The sequence below is a fragment of the Taudactylus pleione genome, unplaced genomic scaffold (genome assembly GCF_031769625.1).
Source record: "Taudactylus pleione unplaced genomic scaffold, aTauple2 ptg001187l, whole genome shotgun sequence".
Taxonomy (NCBI): domain Eukaryota; kingdom Metazoa; phylum Chordata; class Amphibia; order Anura; family Myobatrachidae; genus Taudactylus; species Taudactylus pleione.
Window position 1 is genome coordinate 707,305 of NW_028285588.1, and position 23,244 is coordinate 730,548.

The 23,244-nt window shown below is 44.3% G+C and overlaps 1 protein-coding gene across 1 annotated transcript in view; it reads right to left on the minus strand.

Moving 5' to 3' along the window:
- Positions 1-11,159, minus strand: part of LOC148451057 (protein phosphatase 1 regulatory subunit 14B-like) — a 45,942-nt gene extending 34,783 nt beyond the window's left edge. Inside the window, exon 1 of the mRNA XM_088462336.1 lies at positions 10,968-11,159. Within this exon, the coding sequence (XP_088318462.1) occupies positions 10,968-11,159 (192 nt within the window). The remainder of the gene's footprint in view (positions 1-10,967) is intronic.
- Positions 11,160-23,244: the final 12,085 nt, after the last annotated feature.

The following is a 23,244-nucleotide window of genomic DNA, read 5'->3' on the forward strand; positions in this document are numbered from 1 at the left end:
ATGGGCGAAAGCAGGAGCAGGGAACCTGTGAGGAAGAGAGAGGGTCGCTGGTGCCATGGATGGGTGGAGGGAGTTTGGAGCTCTGGGGGAGAGAGCAGAAAACCTGTGTGTGGGGGGCATCGGGGTGGCATGGATGTCAGGAGGGAGTTTGGAGCTGTGAGAGGAGAGAGCAGAAGCAGGGAACCAGTGTGGGGGGGAATGAATTGGGGTGTGCCATGGATGTCAGGAGGTCATTAGGAGCTGAGAGGAAGGAGCAGGGAACCTGTGTGGGGGTGGGGGGTTCCACTGATGACAGGAGGGAATTTGGAGCTGTGAAAGGAGAGAGCAGGGCAGGGAACCTTTGTGGGGGGGGAGGTTGAGAGGTGCCATGGATTTCAGGAGGGAGTTATGAACTGTGAGAAGAGAGAGCAGGGAACCTGTGTGGCGGAGGGAGTGCCGCATATGGTGAATGGAGGAGCTCTGTCTCTCGAGATGACAGCCGCTGCTCATGGTTTAAGAAGCACAGAGCTCCTCCTAGCCATGGGCATGTCACAATATCCAGCAGGCTGTCAGTGCCTGTCAGAGATAATAGTGACACTATACTGGTAGCGGGGGCCACATGTGCCATTTGATCCCACAGTCCAATTGGCCTCCTAGGAAACTTCCCAGTGACTTTAATGGCCAATCCACCCCTGTATGTGGACAAGTGGTATGGCCAAATTAAAGATTACATGACTGTGATATCCCACCCAGTGGGCTGTCACCTTCAGCACCAGCAGTATCTAACACACAATGCCAGCTCATTCACAGGCAGGCTACTCTCTGTATTACTGCCTTCACTAAGAGGCATACTGGTTTCAACCTGTTGAGATAAACTCAGAGATGTCATAGCAAAATGTTTTACCCCCGCTAGGACTCTCCTCAGGTTTTGTCATTTCCGTTAGCGCAAGTAATGTGAGAGCATTACAACTGGGTGAATTTGAACATGTCTGTATTTTGCCCACACAAACTTGGTGGTTCAGAATTATTTTAAAAATGAAATCAGCATGCAGAAGATGCTGTTTGTGGCTCTTAATATTCCAGGACATTTTTGGCATTCAGCAACCGCATATAGAAGATTGCAGAGGCTGCAATAAATGTTTAATTTTCCATGCCACCAACTGAAGCTATTGAAACCATTTGAAGTAGTAACTAATGAAGTGACATTAGACACTGGCAGTTTGAGTCAGGTGATTCCCTTAATAAAACTAATGAAAAAGCAGCTAGAGAAACTGAAAGAGGAGATAAAATGAAGTGAATCTGCCAAGTATGTTGGACTTGAAAATCATATTCTTTATTCACTTCACCAGGACCAAAGGTTTGTCAAGATCTTCCAATTGGATCACTACATTTTGGAAACAATGCTTGATCCTAGGTTTGTCATATATAATGTCTTTCTTTCAAACTGACATAAATCTTTAAGAGAAAAGAGCTCCTTCCCAGCAAGTTGTCAGCTTAAATGGACATGACACGACAATGTCTGCTTCAGTTTTACCTGCAAATGCTGCTGCCAGAAAAAAAAAGGACCTTTTCCAAGAGACCCACTGGGGGTGTGGATGATGAGTCAGTGCACCAAATGAAACTCCATTTTGACAACTGGTCAGGCTTAAAAGAACGGCCTACAATTATTGACACCTCTTCCATGATTCAATCGGATACACTAAGGGGTAAATTTACTAAAGTCAAGAGTTTTTAGAAGTGGAGATGTTGGCCATAGCAACCAATCAGATTCTAGCTATTATCTTCTAGAAGGTGCTAGTTAAATGTTAAGGAGAGTCTGACTGGTTTGCTATGGGCAACATCTCCACTTCTAAAAACCCTCACTTTAGTAAATATACCCCTAAGCATCAATAGCATGGTGGAGGTTTATTTTAATGACAATGTACAAATTAATATGTAACACAAGGCCTGATTCAGGTTGGATCACAAGGCTGCGGATGCATGCAACCAGTTAATGTTTATGTTCTGCGCATTCATCGCAATGCACATGTGCAAGACGACCACAGCAATCGGGTATTCAAATGCAGTGGGTATGCGGTATAACTCTGAAATGATTGACAGCAAGTGCCATTTGGGGGTGGCCAGGGGGGTGGTCAAAAGAATGCAGGCATGCCTGTGTGTTTGCATGCCATTACAGGGGCGTGCATAATTAAGCCCCAGAGACGGCATACGCAGCCTGAGCTCTGCATGATGACAGGATGCTTTGCAGGTAGTGCGGCATGTCAAGCTCAACCACAACTCTGTGTATGGGTCTGATGTTACTTGATGTTATCAATGTTTTCGCTGACTTGCGGATGTATGTAATGGAAAGTGAGCGGCTTTATAGGCTGGGGGCGTCTTTGGTACAGTGCTGTGATCACATTAATTTGCAAATTTATGCTACATGCGGATACGTGCGATTGCAGACTTGCAATCTGTGCTGAATCAGGCCCACAGTCCTTTTGGAAAAAAATAAAATTTGGAGCCCCTTGTACAAACTAGGTATGGTGTACTTAAGCTGCCCACCCTCCAGTGTTTACTCGGAAAGAGTGTTTAGCACAGCCTTGTGAGCGATCGGCATAGGAGACTTCTTCCTAAAAATGTGGATAAACTCATGTTCATAAAAATTAACCACATTCTATGAGGAAGACCTTTTCCACCAAAAGTAACAAAGTACAGAAACTTCTGTAATGAAGGATTCCAGTAGGGATAAGCTAATATTGTTTGATGATAAATTGAACACTACCTGTGTAGAGATGATTAACAATGCAATTAGCAGTCTTAAGTCCACTGGTAGCTTGTTTTGTGGGACCCCAAACTTATAACTTCAGCCACAAAAGTGTCACTCCCCACTGCTTGGTTTGCTAAACTGTGCAGGTCCTTTTTAATATACAACATAAGGGTGGATGGGAGGGCCCAAGGACAATTCCATCTTGCACCACTTTTCATTATGGGCTGTTTATTTAGGGGCATTGGTGATTGTATTTTTTGCATAGACAAACATGTTTATTGGTTATTGCTATAATGCATTACTAATTTGCAACACGTTTTTAACCAGCAATAATGTGGTGCCTCACAAAAATATGTACAGTATATGCATTTTTAAGAATTATGGAGCATATTTACTTTAGTATTATTCAGTAATATGAGCATGGCAAGATAAATTGTATTCTTTTATGACAGTTTCTGCAAAACAAAGCCATGTCTCAAATTACATTATCTTAATCAATTAATCAATCGATCAATCAAAATCAATTGTTTATCTCTCTTCCACTACATAGTCATACATACTCTACTTCCATTACCCTGTACTGCCCTCTGACCTAATTGTTTAATGAAAACATTCTTTCTATGAGGTCATACAGTTTATTAAACTGCCATCCTGTCTGCCATTGCTGTGGTGCAATGTTTCATAGATGTGATATATTCTTTAAAACTGTGTTTTTGTACCACTACTCTCTTGCTTAGTTTAGCCTGCTAGCCTTTGGACAATATTGGTGAACAATATTGTGAGCTGGTCAAAATAAACTGGAAATTACTGGAAATTATTGTTATTGAGGTTAGTAATACTGTAGGAACAAAGCTGCCCCAAATTACATTTTAGCTGTTTTTATTTTAGCTGCTTTTATCAATTAACAAAAAAATCCAGATCCAAAACCAAAACATGTTATGGTGCTTTTGGCAAAACCAAAACACATTGATGAATTAGAACCAAAACCAAAACACGGGGGTCTGCGCACATCTCTAAAAAAAAGTTGCACTGCACATGCATCCCATGGTGTGTGCGTGTTGAGTGGTAGTACCGATTGAGACACATGGTCTTAGAAATGTATTAGGTATTCCTGGGCTGTGAGTGGTACTCGGAAGTTGCTATTCAGATGCACAGAGAGGCACTTTATTATGGGAGTGTTATGGGAATGTTGCAGGACTGGTTGCGAATTTAGGGCCTGAATTGCAGAGTCGCACACAAGCAGCTGTGAAATTCCACCTATCTCAAATGCAAATGCAGCAGGAGGTGTCTGTAGGAAACAGACACCTCCTTGCTGCATTTGCGATCCCAGTTATGCAGGTCACAGCTTGGATTCACCATTGCAACCGATGGTCACGATGATTGCTCCTTAGGCCAGTCTGTGGTAGTTTACCACAGCCTGGCTGGGTTCTGGCAGCTGCAAGGCCAGGAAATCTGCATCCACCGATAGACCCTGGCCTCGTCCCTCTCAGAAAATGGGGCCGACACGCCTTCATTTCCAGGATCAGGACAAGCCACAGGGCCGTAGGAAGGGTGGTGCAGCTGGTGCTTCCGCTCAGGGCGGAAACCTCCAAGGTCATCGGCTGCAAACTATCTGGCTCCGGAGGTCTGTAGAGAGTCCTCCTGCAGTGCTGCTTGGCACTCGCAGAGGGACGCCGAAGAAGATCCCTGCTCTCCACCCACCCCCTGGTGGAAAAAGGTAAGCGCTTAGGGGGAGGAGGGGGTGGGGGGGAGTGCGAGGGCTGGCAGTGCAGCACAGGGCGCACTACCATCCTGATATGGCGCTGACCACCCATGCCCTGCTCCGCCTTCCAAACGCCGCAGCATGTCAATAATGCTGCAGCTTGGGGTGGGTCTTCGAGCGAGATCACAGGACCCATTCTGCATATGCATAGAATGGGTCCTGAGCATGGCAGACCCTAAACCATCGGAGATGTACATTAACCATTGGGTTAGCATACATCTCTGAATCAGGCCCTTCGACTTAACTGCTTGCATTGGAGTCCATACTGTGATGAAGATTCTGCACCCACCATGGGGCTTGTGTAAGTTCTGATGGTGCGTTCAATGGTTGCATCTAAAGATGCACAAAGAGGGATTGTAGTGACTAAAGATGGACAAAGTGGGTATCTCAGTCCTTGCACATTCAGACGTATGGATACTATACTAGGACAATATACTAGTATTAGCACAAAGTCACAGATGCAACTATGGCAAAGGATGCAAACACGGATGCCACTGTGTCTGACTCCATATCAGACCCTTAATGTTTTTAGACATGGAACTCCAAATTAATGAAGACCTCCAAGTCCCAACCATTCTGGATAATAGATGCCATATTGTCACGTCTGAAGTTTGGTCGGAACAGGCGTGGGAGGCTGAAGAGGATACTTGGGAGGCATGGATGAAACTGGGTGGCTTGAGCCAGGTCTTCATCATGTGAGATGTGAGGAGTTAAAAACACACCGGACAAAATAATATGGAATGCTCACATTAGACGTTAATCTGGTGTTACATCGCCACCTGCTTTAATGATAGCTCGGATTTTCCGAGGCATGCTATCAATACAACTCTGGATCACATTCATATCACATTGAGCTCATTCCATGACCAAGTGGTCCTTCAATGCAGCCAAATTCGGAGGGTGTTTGTGCTCTTCTTCATAGCCCGTTCTAACATGTCCCAAATTTTTTCAATAACATTGCGTTCTGGCGAATTGGAGGGCCACGTGAGATGTGGCACATCAGCCTGGTGCTCTGCAAACCAATCCTGCACAATCCTAGTGTGATGGACAGTACAGTTATCATCCTGAAACAGTGGTTCCACAAGATGGTCTTCATCTTTCAGTAACTGGACAAATGGCAAAACCACATGATCTAATGCCACATAGTCCACTGCTTTCATGCGAATGGACAACTTGACCAAGGGTCCAGCTCCAGCACTCAAAACACCACCCCAAAACATGACACTTCCACCTCCTTTCTGCAGAGCTCGTTGGACACAGTCTGTTGGGACGCTTCCCCAGTGCGCCTCATGACTCTGGAGTGGCCGTCATTGGAATATAAGCAAAATCTGGATTCATCAGACCATGTGATGCATTTCCACTGTTCAATGGTCCAGTGATGATGCTGTTTGGCCCATGTCAGCCACTGCTTCTTTTGAAGAACTTAATTGGTTTGAGACTGATGTTGATGAATTGAAGAACTTGATCGGTTTGAGACTGATGTTGATGAATTGAAGAACTTGATCGGTTTGAGACCAATGTTTGGAGATAGAAACAAGTCTCTGTGGTATAACCAGACTGGAGAGTTAGATGGAATGGAGACTTGTAACCAGACTTGGAACTGGAATCACATGGACTGGAACCATTCAGATACAGAGTACTTGGGAGCTCAGCACTGAGCAGTAACTTCAGCAGAAGCGACATTGTACTGGCAACAGATGCCAGTCAGGAAATGGAATTTATAGGGGAAGATCCCCAGGGACTGGATGCTCTGGGAGCAGCACTCTGAGTGGAGGAACATGTCCAACATGTCTGCACCCATACTGTGGTTTAGGAGGGAACTCTGGCATGCAGCCTGTGTGCCATAATGCTGGGAAAACACGCTGTGAGCAAGGGGCTGCGGAGAGCTAACTCCATGCTCAGTGACAGGACAGGGGGGGGGGGTGGGGGGGGGGTGGGGGGGGGGGCAGGGCACATGATGGAGCCGCAAGGCATCAGCATGGAAGACACCCAGAGAGCACCCTGAAGTCAGACTCTGGAAGCAGCTGTCAAATAGCTGACAGCCTGCCGGGTTCGTGTCCAGCCTGCCAGGTGCTGTGTATACAGGGCAGCAGCAGCATCAGAGCAGCAGTAGCTCCAGTCCTGCCTTCCTGCTGCTCTAGCGAGACTCCGTGGTCAGAGGAGCTTGTGCTGAGCTCCACAAATCAGGGCATACTCATACTCATCTGACACCAGCAGAGGGCAGAGCTACAGCAGAATGTCGACATCAGGGGTGTCTATCCTGTAACATGGAGGTAGAAAAAGATGCCGGGTCCACATAAAGGTGAGAGAGGTTATACCCCAGTTATGTCTATTTGGTTATGTTTATGAACCTCCCTGCCTGTATGTGTGACCCTGCCTGTATGTATGTGTGTATATATATATATATATATATATATATCTATATTTGTATGTATGTATATATGTATGTGTGACCCTGCCTGTATGTGTGTACTGTATGTGTGACCTTGCCTGTATATGTACGTGTCACAAGCCACCGCATTGCGAACGCGGGATGAGGTAAATGCTGGGCGACCGTTCGCTGAACTCCTCCTACCAGCTGTTCATCCTCCCTGGTCCAATCTGGATTGGTTCCTGTGGCTATTTCCTGATGGTGCGAAGGCTGCTCTGATGCCGGTGATAGCGTACACGTGTTTCCGTTTCTGGCTTAGTTTCTTGTTTTCAGTCGAGTACCCAGTTCTCCTGTCTGCTTGTTATTCCTGCCATTTGTCTCATCCAGGTCGGCATGGTCTGCATACACGCTTCCTACCGTCTGTGTCATCCAGACGGCACAGTCTGCATACCAACCTCCTGCTGCTTGTGTCAACCCAGCGGCACAGGCTGCACTCCAGCATCCAGAGTACGCAATCAAGCGTCAATCCGGTGGCACAGGCCGCACTCCTGCATCCAGAGTACGCCGTCAAGCATACTGCTGCTTCTGTCAACCCGGCGGCACAGGCCACACTTCAGCATCCAGAGTACGCAATCAAGCGTACCACTGTTTGTGTCAACCAGGAGGCACAAGTCCCAAAAGTCACAATTAGCCAAGGCTTCCCAGCCCTCAAGGCTGCTACACAGCCCAAAGGCCACACCTTGTTTTACGGCCCAAAGGCCACAACTAGCCAAAGCTTCCCAGCCCTCAAGGCTGCTACACGGTCCAAAGGCCACAACTAGCCAAGGCTTCCTAGCCCTCAAGGCTGCTATACGGCCCAAAGGCAGCATCTTGTTCTACAGCCCAAAGGCCACAACTAGCCAAATATTTCCAACCCTCAAGGCTGTTGCGGGACTTATCCGTGGAGGTACCTCTATCCATAACAGTATGCACTGTATGTATGTGTTACCCTGCCTGTATGCATGACCCTGCCTGTATGTCTGTACATATATGTATGTATGACTGTCTGTGTGTGTGTGTTTATGTACGTACGTATGACTCTGCCTGTATGTATGTGTGACCCTGCTTGTATGTATGTATGTTTGACCCTGCCTGTGTATATATATATATATATATATATATATATATCAGTTATATTATATAGCTGCTGTGTGTGTATCTAGCTGTATATATATTTTTATATATATATAGGCAGGGGAGGGGGTTGACTGGAGTGATAGGGGGCTAGTGTGACAAGGGGCTAGTGTGATGGTTGGGGATAGAACCCCCTCAGTAATTGTACCCTGACATCATCAGTTACTATCCATGAGGACATTGATCGGAAAGAGTAACCTGCCCATGCCTGAAGCGTGATGATGAAGCAAGCCCACGAGGGTACAAGTTTCTAAAGTAACATCGCTTTAAGGTCACGGCACGCCACTTCACGTCCAGGTACATTAACTGAAGGGGATCTATACACAACCCTGGTATGACGGGGCAGAAGAGACAGGGGGCTATTGTATGATGATATATGTTACATTCCTACAAACAGGCATCTTCCGGACCATGTGATTTCCTACATGAAGAGTGAGTACCAACTGAAGACACTGGCCCTGATTCAGAGCCGGACGCTCTGACCAGAGCGCTCGCTCTGAATCAGGGCCCACCTCCATAAATATGGAGCGTCTTCCTGGACGCTCGTATAGCTGTGGGTCACCACCCACAGCATATACGAGCGTGCAGGGTGATGGTCGCAATGGTCTTGACCATCGCCACTGCGAGCAGAAGCCTGCGGTTGAGTTTCTCAACCGCAAGGCCAGGAGCGATTTTGGCTCTATCAGAGCCAAAATCACTCCCACTGCCATCACTAGTGATGTCAGTGGGGCCGGCTTCTGACGGTAGGCGTTCCCTTGGGAACGCCCCCGTCTTGGAGGCACGCCCACCAAAGGGGGCGTGCTGTCAATCAACATCGACAGCACGCCCCCTTTGATCACACACAACGAGCGAAGGAAAGTCCTTCGCTCGTCGCGTCTCGCGCATGCGCACGACGGAGCTCCCTCCGTCGTGCGCATGCGCAGTGCAGACCATCGACCCACTTGCGAGCGGACAGCCGCTCACGAGTGGGTCTGAATCAGGCCCACTGTCTGCCCAGGGAGGATCAATTTCTTCAGAAGTTCCCCATTGCAGAGAAACCACCATATAGGTAAGGTGTAATTTTATTGAGTATACACAAAATTGGACTTTATTAGTGGACTTACTTAGTGGGTTGGTACATATCTAGCCCTCTGTGTCCCGGTTTTCATTTCCCTTTAATACATCCCCACATGCTGGACACACCTCCTCCCTGGCAAGGGGGGGGAGGAGTTGTAGCACACACATTCTCCAGACGTCCTGGACACATGCTACACCTCTGAAGACATGATATCAAGTCAAATGAGATCCGTTATTTTACAATTGATTAGGCTCCTGAAGCAGTTGGCTGCATTAGTAATCACCTCACAGGGAGGCTGCAGGGTCCCCAACTCCCTTCTGGTAGCCCCTCCTCCAACTACAACAGAAGTAAAATATGAGCTCTCAAATAAGTAAGGTGTAAGGGTATATAGAGGAATATAAATAGCTTAATATTAAGAATAAGGGTGTAAGGTGTAAAGTATTTATTTTTACTATGAGACTGAGGAAGGTAATTAGAGTGTTAATGTACTACTTTCTGTATTATATGGTGGTTACTGATGCTCTAATGATTACTGATACTCTCTGTATTGTATTACAGTCACAGTTATGCTTTCTGTATTTTATGGCTGTCACTAATGGTCTCTGCATTATATGGCAGTCACTTATGCTCTCAGTATTAAATAGCAGTCACTAAAACTATCTGTATTTTATGGTGGTCATTTATTCTCTTTTTATTTTATGGCAGTCCATGATGCTCCCTATATTGTATGGTGGTTACTGGTGCTCTGTATATAGTATGGTGATCACTGATGCTCTCTGTGTTATATGATGGACATATCTACTCTCCATATTGCATGGCAGTTACTGATGCTCTCTTTATAGTATGGTGGTCATTGATGCTCTCTGTATTGTATGGTGGTCACTGATGCTTTCTATATTATATGACAGTCACTGCGATGCTCAGTGGCGATCACTACAATGCTCTGTGGTGGGTAAGGTAGTGTAGTACAGGCAGCAATACTTACTTTTGAGTCTTGTTACTGTGATGCCTGCATGCTTCATTTAAAAGTGAAGACACCCAGGCATCACAGAATAATTGCAGCAGATTCTGGCACCTTAATGTAATGGTACTAAAAAAATTTTTGTCCTCACCTTACAAACATTTTAGCTTTTACAATGTTGATGTCAGTATTGAAGCAAGCCAAAGTTGGACTACTAGGTATTGTAGGGGTGCTGATCTGAGTCTTTGCCCCAGATGACAGAAAGAATAGCTTCTCCCCTGCCATACATTATGCAATATTTGTTTTTGCACATATTAATTCTGTGAATGAAAACATCCTGTTATGATAATAGTGGAGTCAATTTTTGCTAATCTTGAAAAACAACTGTTCATTAATATCAAATTAATGTTGAATTTATATCATATTAACCCTAAAACTCTACTTAAGGGTCCTATAGACCAATACTCTCTAAATGATATATAACAGATATATAACAACAATCCATACAGACATTATCACGTTTTAAAGACAGAAATAATTTAAATAGGCCCCTTATTTACTATATTGATGTTAAATAATACTGTAGCAGAGAAGCTGGTAATGTGACAGCAGGAAGAGGATGGTAAAAGCCCTGCAATGTAAACTACACCTAATAATGAGGTTACTGCATCATGTTATATCAAAGAGAAGGAAATTATTTTTTCATGCAATATCAGAAATGACACTTTAGCTTTGACGGTATGTTGTCTTTCACTCTGCCGCACTATAAAGGATAACATTAGTGTCACAGAGCTTTGTTAAAAAATATTTAATATTAAAATTTTATCAAAAGAATACTACAGATGTTATAGCATTTTATAGGGGTAGCAGTTAATAATATTACCACTTCCCATAGAGTTATGTGACCAGCCTCACCTGACTTTGGTAGAGCTCCTGAATACGGGTATCAATCCACTCCTCCAGTTTAATCCGTCGCTGTAGTTCTTTACGGTTATATTTCACAGTGAGTTTACCCAGCTTCTTGTGTGTCACATCTTCCTCAAGTTCCTTTTGTTTTCCCAGATCCAGGAAGGTGACCCGAGTAGTACTGCTGCCACTGGTAGCCATATTTAGCCCACCTTACACCCGTCCAGGTCACTGCACTCCTGCGCCTTTTCAGACAATGTTCTTTTCCTTTGCTCCACTTTTTCTGAATTAAGCAGATCTCCAGGTAAACGGAAGGATCAGAATACATGTGATCAGGCAGATGGCAGAAAAACACAGTGACAAAGGTACAGGAAGCAAAGTCCCAGCCAGCTTCTTATATTTCACTATTCCAGGGCAGATAGAGATCAAATGTTCACAAATTATCTTAGATTACTCCAGAGACATAAGTCACAAAATAACACAAAGGGAGCAGTAAAAATGTTGACAAACCATCCCTGGTGGACCAGTAGTCACTTACCTTCTCCCAGCGGCAACATCGGCTCCATCATAAGGGCGGCTTTAGAGAGGAGGGGGCCTGTGTGCACCCCCCTTTACTGGGCCTCCTCCTCTCACCCCGGCGGCCGGCAGCCGACTGATGTGGCTGGCCGGCCACCGCAGAATCAGTAGACTCTGGGAACTAGAATGTGACCAGAGTCTAATGCGCATGCGCAGATCACCGAGGTAATGGCGCGGCTGCCATTTTCTGGCATTTTGAGCATCGTTGAGAGACCCGACACGGGACCTCGGAGAGGTAAGTTTTAGATAATATGGGTGCAGGGTGTGGACCCATGTGCACCGCACACCCTGCACCCATTATAAATACGCCCCTGCTCCAGCGTCTATTTATTTATTATTTATTAATAGTTTCTTATATAGCGCAGCAAATTCCGTTGCGCTTTACAATTTGAATCAACATCAACATTTTACAGGTTGAGTCTCCCATATCCAAATATTCCGAAATACGGAATATTTTTAGCATGACTGAGAAACTGAAACCTTTGCTTGCTGATGGTTCAATGTACACAAACTTTGTTTAAAGCACAAAATTATTAAAATACAGTATTAAATAACCTTCAGGCTGTGTATATAAGTTGTATATAGAACATAAATGCATTCTGTGTTTAGATTTGGGTCCCATTCCCAAGACCTTTCATTATGGTATGCAAATATTCCAAAATACGGAATATTCCGATATCCAAAATACCTCTGGTCCCAAACATTTTGGATATGGGAGACTCAACCTGTACTTGTTTGTAAAAAACATACATACATACATACATACATACATTTCAGGTCCCAGCGACCATGTGACAGTCCGATGTCAACATTGTGAATATGTTGACATTCTGAAAATGTCTGAAAGAGTTTAACTGGTTGGTTTCCATGAAAGGGTCTAACTGGTTGGTAACAAAGTGTTCTTACTTAGGGGCTGATGTTGAGTTGCACGGATCTCTGGGCCTGATTCAGACCCGCTCGCGAGCGCTATGCGCTCGCAAGCAGATCGATGGTGGCCCAGGGCGCATGCGCACGACGGAGCAGGCTCCGTCGTGCGCATGTGCAAGACCCGTATAGCGACGGGCAAGCCGTCGCTCCGGGTCTCGTACCAAAGGGGGCGTGCTGTCGATGTTGAGTGACAGCACACACCCTTTGGAAGGCAGGCCGGGGGCATGGCTGCCCAGATGGAGGCGTTCCCATGGGAATGCCTACCGTCTGGGGCCGGCCCCACTGACATCACAGTGGGGCCGGCCCCAAGTGATGTCAATGGGAGTGCTTTCGGCTCTGTTAGAGCCGAAAGCACTCTAGGGCTTGCGGCAACGAGACCCTACCACAAGGGTCTCGTCGCAAGCCCGATGGTCGCAATGGTCTTGACCATTGCGACCATCTTCCTGGCCGTTCGCTATAGCTGTGGGTGGTCACCTACAGCTATGCGAGCGGCCAGGAGGCCACTCTAAAAAAAAAGGCTGGCCCTGATTCAGAGCGAGCGCTCTGTCAGAGCGTCCGGCTCTGAATCAGGCCCTCTATTCGTGGATGATGGTGAGTTTTTGCACACAGCACATGCACAGAAGCGGCTTTATATGGGTATATAGAGGAATATAAATAGCTTAATATTAAGAATAAGGGTGTAAGGTGTAAAGTATTTATTTTTACTATGAGACTGAGGAAGGTAATTAGCGTGTTAATGTACTACTTTCTGTATTATATGGTGGTTACTGATGCTCTAGTGATTACTGATACTCTCTGTATTGTATTACAGTCACTGATTTTCTCTGCATTATATGTTAGTCACATATGCCCCCCTTATTATATGGCAGTCATTTATGCTTTCTGTATTTTATGGCTGTCACTAATGGTCTCTGCATTATATGGCAGTCACTTATGCTCTCAGTATTAAATAGCAGTCACTGAAACTATCTGTATTTTATGGTGGTCATTTATTCTCTTTTTATTTTATGGCAGTCCATGATGCTCCCTATATTGTATGGTGGTTACTGGTGCTCTGTATATATAGTATGGTGATCACTGATGCTCTCTGTATTATATGGTGGTCATATCTACTCTCCATATTGCATGGCAGTTACTGATGCTCTCTTTATTGTATGGTGGTCATTGATGCTCTCTGTATCGTATGGTGGTCCCTGATGCTTTCTATATTATATGACAGTCACTGCGATGCTCAGTGGCGATTACTACAATGCTCTGTGGTGGGTAAGGTAGTGTAGTACAGGCAGCAATACTTACTTTTGAGTATTGTTACTGTGGTGCCTGCATGCTTCATATGTCTGTCGTATTCGGAGTCAGACATAACTTGGCTGGATCTGTCATTCTGTGACATAGGTAATTTCTGGGTGAGAACTGGGCAATGGCAAAGCGATCGCACGTAACCACCCTGGCTTGTGGGAGTGTTGTGGGTGTATAACAAAAGTTATGTGTGATTCTGAGTAGTGTGTACAGAGACCGGAAGCTGCTTCTGATGCAAGGGGCTGGTGCAAGTGCTGATACTAATGATGATGTTTGTCGCGATAGCTAGCGTAAACTCAATGGGCTCCACTGGTTTCCACTAGCAGACGTACGGATCCCCGCATTTGTTGAACGGATACTCACTCAGCACTAAAATCAGGCTTTCAGGGCCACAACCACAGCCACTTTGCCTGCGACTCCAAATCAGCACCTTAGACTGAATGCAGAGAGGGCGTGTAATCGCAGAGTTCTGCGTACACATAATTACACCTATTCTCAGATGGATATTTTGTACCAAGGATAGGACTGGGGCATATGTGCCCTGATAATGATGATGGCTATGAAACCAATAATATAGATGGGGGTAGATATGTCTACAACTTAGCATATGGACATATACACTCATTCAGTTCTATGCCCGCAATGTGGGAGCAATGAAGTGCATCTTGCATTCAACTCTGCAACAGGGTTGCCGACATTTGGCTCCCTCCCTCCTTCTGGGAGGGTGATGTCGGGCAACAACATGGGGGGTGTGCCGCTGCGAAAAGGGGGCATGGCCTGGAGCATAACGTGTCATTGGGGCGGGGCATAGGGTGTGACAGCGCGATCACTTCATCGTGGCCCTTCTTCACAATGCCGAGATTAATGGCATCATGAGGCAGGGGGCGGTGCTACGATGAAGCGATTCAGCAAGAATCGCGTCACCGCCCACCCTCCCCCCCTCGCTGACAGGGTTTATACAGCTGACTTGCTGGGGTCGGGAGGCTTGCCTGTCTATCCGGGGGGCCGGGAGTGGCACCAGATTTTCAGGAGGCTCTCGGCCAAATCGGGAGGGTAGGCAAGTATGCTCTGCATTGGCACACAGTATATAATAACTACTGCACAGGAACAAAGAAAGCAGCAGATTCTGTTCTGTAGCACTGTTTAGAAATACTGTTTAGAAAGTTAAAACATAACTGCCATAACTTACAGCATCGTTTTGCCATACTTGCCAACTCTCCCTGATTGTCAGGGAGACTCCCTGAAATCGTAGTAATCTCCCTGTCTCCCTGAAGAGTCTAACAATCTCCCTAATTGCACCTTACCCCCATTATGAAGATGTTATATATTAAAGATATGCACATTCAAATGGAATCATTAGTATAATTTCCCTGCATTGGGTATAAGGCACAATGATCCCTATGGCTACATGCATTTTGTGAAAAGTGTCAGTGTGGTTTCATCATCAAGTAGATCTTACAGCTTTGGGTCTTGTTTACATTTGGATGTAAGTCACTTTTATGACACGCCTCTCGGATGTAGCAGTACACTTTACCGCTGCGCTCATAGGTGCTGCTTTCACAATCTCCCTGAAATGCTTTTTCAAAAGTAGGCAAGTATGCGTTTTGCACAGTTACAAAATCATCCAGTGCTCATTCCCAGTCAGGGGTTAAAGTAGGCCGGAACAGGGCAAAACTGAGTTTGTCACCTCTAGTGGGAGGCTCCGCCACGTCCCTACACAGGAGTCCCACAGGCAGAGAGCCACTCTGTCTGGAAGCGGCCACCTCCCCCTTCTCTGTTTCCGGTTCCATGTTCCTCCTCCTCCACCCCCTCCTATCACTCACTTTTTTGTGCCTGCGTCCTGACGGCTCCTTTTGTGGCACGGTCTATATGACGTCTTGCCGGCACCACCGCTGCATAGTGCACTGAGGAGCCGTGAAGAGGAGCAGGCGCCAGTGCAGGCACGAAAACACAGGCATGGAGGTGAGATGCAGCTAGAGGGACAAGGGGGCGGCATAAGCTGCTGGTGGGAGAGGAGACACAGAGGCAGGGAGCTGCCACTAGAGGGACCCATGGGGTATAAGCTGCTGGTGGGAGAGGAGACACAGGTGCAGGAAGCTGCTGCTAGAGGGACCCGGGGGGTATAAGCTGCTGGTGGGAGAGGAGACACAGGTGCAGGAAGCTGCTGCTAGAGGGACCCGGGGGGTATAAGCTGCTGGTGGGAGAGGAGACACAGGTGCAGGAAGCTGCTGCTAGAGGGACCCGGGGGGTATAAGCTGCTGGTGGGAGAGGAGACACAGGGATAGGGAGCTGATGGTGGGGGACGCAGGGGCAGGGAGCTGCTGGAAGGACACAAGGGGGTAAGATGGGGAGCCTACAATGTAGTGTTGGAGTGAAGACATGGGAATGGTGCTGGTGAGATGTAGGGGTGGCTGATGCTTGTGAAACAAAGGAAGATGGTGCTGGAGAGACGGTGGGGGATGGCGTTGGAGAGACGCAGGGGGGATGGCGTTGGAGAGACGCAGGGGGGATGAAGCTGGTGAAACACAGGGAGGATGAAGCTGGTGAAACGCAGGGGGGGTGAAGCTGGTGGAACGCAGCGGGAATGAAGCTGGTGAAACAAAGGGGGGATGAAGTCGGTTAGACGCAAGGGGGATGAATCTGGTGAGCTGCAGGAGGGCTGGCGCTGATGAGTAGCAAGGGGGAGTGGCACTGTAGAGATGCAGGGGGATTGTGCTGGAGAGACGTAGGAGGATGTTCTCTCCCCAGGATGTTTGATTAGGGAAGTTCACATTTTGCCCTACCCCAAAACATATATTACTATGTATTATCTGGTTTAAACGCTTGTATGAAGATTAAATATTATTCCTACCCAAACAGGTGGCTACTATACCACGTGATCTCCTATATGCATACTGAATACTGGTTCAAGACACTGTCTGCCTAGAGTGGTCCATAATTGCAGATAAACCAGCACATAGGTAAAGAAAAGACTCAAGCGAAGGCGATACAAGGGGTAGTAAAAAACTTGGGGTACCCAAGTGACATAGACTTGTTTGTGTGGACCCCATAAAAAAACTCAGACATGGCAGAAAAATAAAGAGTTACAATAATGATATAGAACATTTTTTTTTCTTTTTAAGTGACCTAACATTGTAGTCTCAGCTGATGGCAGGAATGCTAAAAAAGCATCTAAAATGGATTTCACACTGAGGACCTAGGCGGCCCCCAGGCCCCCGCCCATTCACTTTAAAGTTTCCTATTCACAACAGTGCGTGCGTGTGTAAGTGTAAAAAACAGTTTTCACAGTTGTTCTGGTCTCTCAGAATACCGTAGCTCCACCTAACGTGGCTACATTGGACCGCATTATAAATACAATCCTATGCAGTTATGGGGAGTGGTATTATTTTTATCCTCTATTTATATGGCGCCACAAGAGTTCCGCAGCGCCTTACAAAGTACATAAACAAATAATTTGACAAGTGACTTACAGTACAATACAATATAGGACAAGGACATGGATAATATACATTGCTACATTAGTGACCATAACACCTAGATATGCAACAGAGTGTAAGCAACCAAGTGTTAGGTGCCCTGGTGGGGGGTAAGAAGTAGATGAAAGTAAAGTAAGGAGAAGCACAAGAGGGTAGAGGGCCCTGCTCGTAAAAGCTTACATTCTAAAGGGGTATAGTAAAAGACATTCATCATGTTGTAACAGCTGCAAACCAAATCCAATTCCCACTTCTACAATACTTTTAATTGGTGCCTCCACCCAAGTTTTATATAAAATATAGAAACAGAGTTTACTTGGGAAACCCTTACATAAACATATAGCCAATGGTTATACTTGGGAGTATATTTACTAAAGTGAGACTTTTTAGAAGTGGAGATGTTGCTCATAGCAACCAATCAGATTCTACTTAACATGTCACTTAGCACCTGAATTTAGAAGATAATAGCTAGAAGCTGATTGGTTGCTATGTGAAACATCTCCATTTCTAAAAACACTCACTTTAGTAAATATACCCCTTATGCTGTATACACACGGAACAACTTGAACTACCATAGATATCATTTATAGATTTCCCTCCAACTTTCTGTGGTGCAGGTAAAACATTTTTGGTTGTACACACTGATAGCTTCACTGACATATCTATCATAGATATCTATCTTTTTAAAGGCAAATCTTTACAAAACCGCCCAAGTTGGCCTTCATGCATGAAAGACCATAAATATCGTTATTGTTCATGCGGGAACGCGCATCGTTGGTCCTTGTCAGGTTGGTGACTGCAAAAAAGTGAACGATACCGATATGAACAATATCGTTCAAATCACTCATAAAAGTCGTACCGTGTGTACGCACCATTAGAGTCATATAACTTGACACACACAGACTAAGGTAAATATTGTAATGAACTGGAACCTCGTCAAACTTCTCAAAGGAATTCCAGGAATTTAGATACTAAGAACAAAGCGGTAAATTTACTAAAGTGAGAGTTTTTAGAAGTGAGTTTTAAAAGAGATGTTTCCCAAAGCAACCAATCAGATTCTAGCTATAATCTTCTCAGCGGCCATTTTCCAGCATTTGAACAGTGCTGGGAGACCCGACGCGGGACCTCGGAGAGGTAAGTTTTACATAATATGGGAGCAGGGAGTGCACCGCACAACCTGCAACCATTATAGATATGCCCCTGTATCTTCTAGAAGGTGCTAGTTAAATGTTGAGTAGAATCTGATTGGTTGCTATGGGCAACATCTCCTTTAAAACTCACTTCTAAAAGCTCTCACTTTAGTAAATTTACCCCAAAACTTTATTTTTGATAACCACACACTTTCATGTAAATACATGAAATACTAGAATTAAACCTTTTATGACAAAGGTTTGTTCATTGCTAATACTAATAGGTTTGTGATATCAGGTCTAGCATAGGACTTCAATTTAGGAACATAGGGGATCCATTTTATTCCACTAGGTATTACAATGTGGACACTGCTGAAATTTCGACATGATAGATTGTCAACAAACCGTCACTAATGGTCTAGTGTTACCTGTCCAGACACCAGTGGTGTCTTCATCAGCAGCTTCCTGGGTCCCGAGGGTCATATCGGCAGCTCTGGCACAGACATGATGGGCAGTGTTCCAGTTCCCCTGTCCCTAACCTTAATTCTTACCCGTAACCTTTCCTCTAGTGCCTAACCCTAACCTTCCTCCATAGCCTAACTGTAACCTCTCCCTTAGGGGGAGATTTAATAAAGCTCGGAGAGAGATAAAATTGGAGATAAATAGCACCAACCAATCAGCTAGTAGCTGATTGGTTGGTGCTATTTATCTCCAATTTTTTCTCTCTCCAAACTTTATTAAATCTCTCCCTTTGGGCTCTATTTATTAACATTATTTTTACTTTATCACCTAAAGTTACTACCGGGCAATTGGAGTAGAATTTGTAAAATACTGTGATAAGTGTGCGGAGGGGATTCGCAGGGACAGAGCTTTATCGCAAGCTCTGTCCCTGCAAGGGATTTGTAGTAAATCCCTGTGATATTGCCGGTATCAATCTGCATTACAAATACGGATTGTAGAATATAGAGCCCTTAGTGCCTAACCTAAGCCTCCTGTTGGGAAATGTCAGAATTTCACATGTTGACACTTTAGATGCCGTGAACACGTCGACACTCTGAAGATGTCGACATGTCATCTGTTGACATTTCACCAATGTCATTATTTTAACTGTCGACATGATTGTCAACCTTATGACTGCATCACTCAGTTATGAAGACTTTGCATATATGTGCCTAGCTAACAAAATTTCACCTTACATGACAACATGGATCTCAAGTAGCTAGCAAACGCCATGCAACTACACTCAAGCTTTTCTATACTCACCTCCACTCCACTGTAACAAGAGCAGGTAGAAGGAGTGGTGGGGAAACCATTTGATGAGCTCATGTCCGATTTGGAGGTTTATTTACTAAACATCAGCGCTTCCGATCATGCTTATACCCGAAATTTAAAAGGGCAATGATTTTACTAGCAAAACAAGGTTTTACAACCCAGTGCTCAGAACATAAACCCCTTGGAGTGTAAGTCCAACTTGGAGAAGTTTGAGAGAAGCATTTGTTTCTTTTAATTGCCATTTTGCCTGCACTCAGTAATAGTTTATCCATAGTTGCCTACTCTCCAGAAATGATTGGGAGGCTCCTAAAAATCTGGTGGCCCTCCCGGCTGCCTGGAAAAGTTAACAAGTCTCCTGGGCCGATCCGGACCCCCTCCGCACCCCCATACACACACCCTCACCAGGGGGGCGATGACACAATTGCACTGAATCACGTCATCTTGGCCCCGACCCCTGCTTCACAATGCCGTAGTGGGGAAGGCCATGATTGTGTAGCGGGGGAAAGCCATGATGATGCAATTGCGCGGTCACACACCTCATTCTGCCCCTAATGCTGCGTCAAGTTCCCGCCACACTACCCTCATGCCGCGCCATGCCCCTCCCTGTTGTGCCGATGTGGCTGCCCCCTCCCGTAGGGGCAGCCAGGATGTCAGCAAGTATGAGTTTATAATGCATGTACTTACTTTTCTTCTGCAAAAAGAAGGACTCAGCACATAAACACTGAATGGTAAAAAGAATGATTGTCTTCCAATCTTGTGAAAAAAAATTTTTACTTAAAAAGAGTAAAAATAAATAGAATATGAATTAAACTTATAAAACAGTATGAACACTTTAATAAAGCATAAGTCCTGTTATCACATATAAATACACAATGACATTTAGAAAGACATTATAAAAACATAGAAAGGTATGTAAATATGTGAAAGGGGCTACTCGGGTAGAATGGTCCTTATAGAACTGTGTGTACACCTGTGTTATCCTTACAGTGCATACCATATAGGAATTTGTGCTTATCAGGATTGCTACACTCTATATGGACCTTTCTACCTGAGTTGCCCCATTTCACATATTTACATACCTTTCTATGGGGTAGATTTACCAAAACTTCTAAAATGAAAAGTAGCAACCAATCAGATTCTATAATATTCTAGGATGCAATATAGAAATAATAGACAGAATCTGATTGGTTGTTATGGTCATCACCACTTTTCATTTTTAGAAGCATTAGTAAATCTACCCCTATGTTTTTTATAATATCTTTTTTTACCAGATTATGGCAGTGTAGGGAATGAGTCACTAATGCCTCTGTCACCACTGCTAGTGGTTTTGCCAATCTGGAGTATAATAAAAGTGAAGGAGGTGCTGGAACAGGTGTATGTTAGAAAAAGTATTCAGATCATACAGCCAAATTCACCCAGCGTATATAATATGCATAGAAATTGCCCATTGGTTTTCTGAGTCTACACAAGTTTCTTTCACCCATTTGTTTTTTTAGTGAATTTTTTATATTTGTACTCAAGTAAAAATAAGTCTGAAATGTTTTATATTATCAATAATTTATATATTTTAAATCCTAAATTAGAAAAAAAAAATCACAGTGCAATAATTGCAAAGATGAACATTTGCTGGAATTGTTGAATGGTCATATCTCCATGTAATTAACACACCTTGGTTTAATTATTTATAGAGAAGAAAGCAAAAGATCGGGCAAGGTACAGCTGTAATGGTAGTATGGACAACAGTAAAATTCCCAGTACAGAGAGTGGTAGAAGGAAGTAAATATGGGATTAATGTAGCAATTTAACCCCTAAAGCTGGCCACACACACTGATGTCAGCCTATAATCCCATAAGAAGCTCATTACCGTCTAATAATCCAATCAAAGATGATCAGGTCATTATCAGGCTCATATAATTAAATGCAGTCAGACGTTACTGCTATGGATTTTGTGACTGCATTAACCCAGTGAAAGCTTAAAGTGAACGGTGTGCTCAGTAAGGGGCTCATGCTAATTTTTTTATGGAATTTGCATCTTAATTGTCAATGTAAAATGTGTGTATTCTGGTTGTATATGCAAGATCTGCTCAGCTCGGTACAGTAGCATATGTGTTTTACTGAATAGTAGTATATGTGCCTGATTTATTCCTGAAACATACAGTGACCCGTATTCAATTAGATGCGAAAAGCGGAGATCCGCGAAAAAGTTTAGCCGATTGCAACTTTTCGCCTGTTGGATAAGTAATGCGAAAACGTAATGCAATGTTGCAATGTAATAGGCGAAAAAGTTTTGCCTATGAATAGGTGGAGAAAAAAATGGCAAAATCGCTATTTTGGGGTACAAAGGGGGGGAAACCACATAGCACCCTTGGGACAGTCCCCCAAAGTATAACTGCATCAAAAAAAAAACTAAAAATAATAGAGGAACACCCCTAAAAATGACTTAGAAAAAGGGGCGAAAAAGTGCAAAGTGGGGGTACAAACTTTAAAATTAGCAAAATTGACTTTTGGGGGGTCTGCAAGTATGGGTGAGGTGTTTCTTTGATTGCAGGTGCTTTTTTTTTTTAAACTTAACTTTAGTGACTTTAAACCATGCTAGCACCCATTTTCAAGTATCCCACATCTGACAGGACTACTTTTCTCCAAAAAAAAACTGCTTAATGCCATTCTTCACCACTTGTGCAAAGACGCTAACTAGAAGAAAATGACACATCTTAAGTACCCCAAATAGGTTTATTAGGGCTATTCGGGGGCATGTACATTGATCCTCAATGTTAGTGCATCTTTTAGGGGGTGTCAGGATGTTTCCCCAATTCTGACAGCACTTTTCACCTGTTTTGCATTCGCCTAGTTGCGTTTTCGCTTCTTTTGGAATTGAGTACGGCGAATCGCAGCTAAAATACGCGATGTAGGCGAAAAGTCCAGCATGCGAAAAAGTATCGCCGGTGTGAAACCAATTGAATACAGCCCTATATGTGAATGGCTTGTTCCTGGAATGAATAGTAGTATATGTGAATGGCTTGTTCCTGGAATGAATAGTAGTATATGCGACTGGTTTATTCCTGGAATGAATAGTAGTATATGTGAATGGCTTGTTCCTGGAATGAATAGTAGTATATGCGACTGGTTTATTCCTGGAATGAATAGTAGTATATGCGACTGGTTTATTCCTGGAATGAATAGTAGTATATGTGAATGGCTTGTTCCTGGAATGAATAGTAGTATATGTGAATGGCTTGTTCCTGGAATGAATAGTAGTATATGCGACTGGTTTATTCCTGGAATGAATAGTAGTATATGTGAATGGCTTGTTCCTGGAATGAATAGTAGTATATGCGACTGGTTTATTCCTGGAATGAATAGTAGTATATGCGACTGGTTTATTCCTGGAATGAATAGTAGTATATGCGACTGGTTTATTCCTGGAATGAATAGTAGTATATGTGAATGGCTTGTTCCTGGAATGAATAGTAGTATATGCGACTGGTTTATTCCTGGAATGAATAGTAGTATATGTGAATGGCTTGTTCCTGGAATGAATAGTAGTATATGCGACTGGTTTATTCCTGGAATGAATAGTAGTATATGCGACTGGTTTATTCCTGGAATGAATAG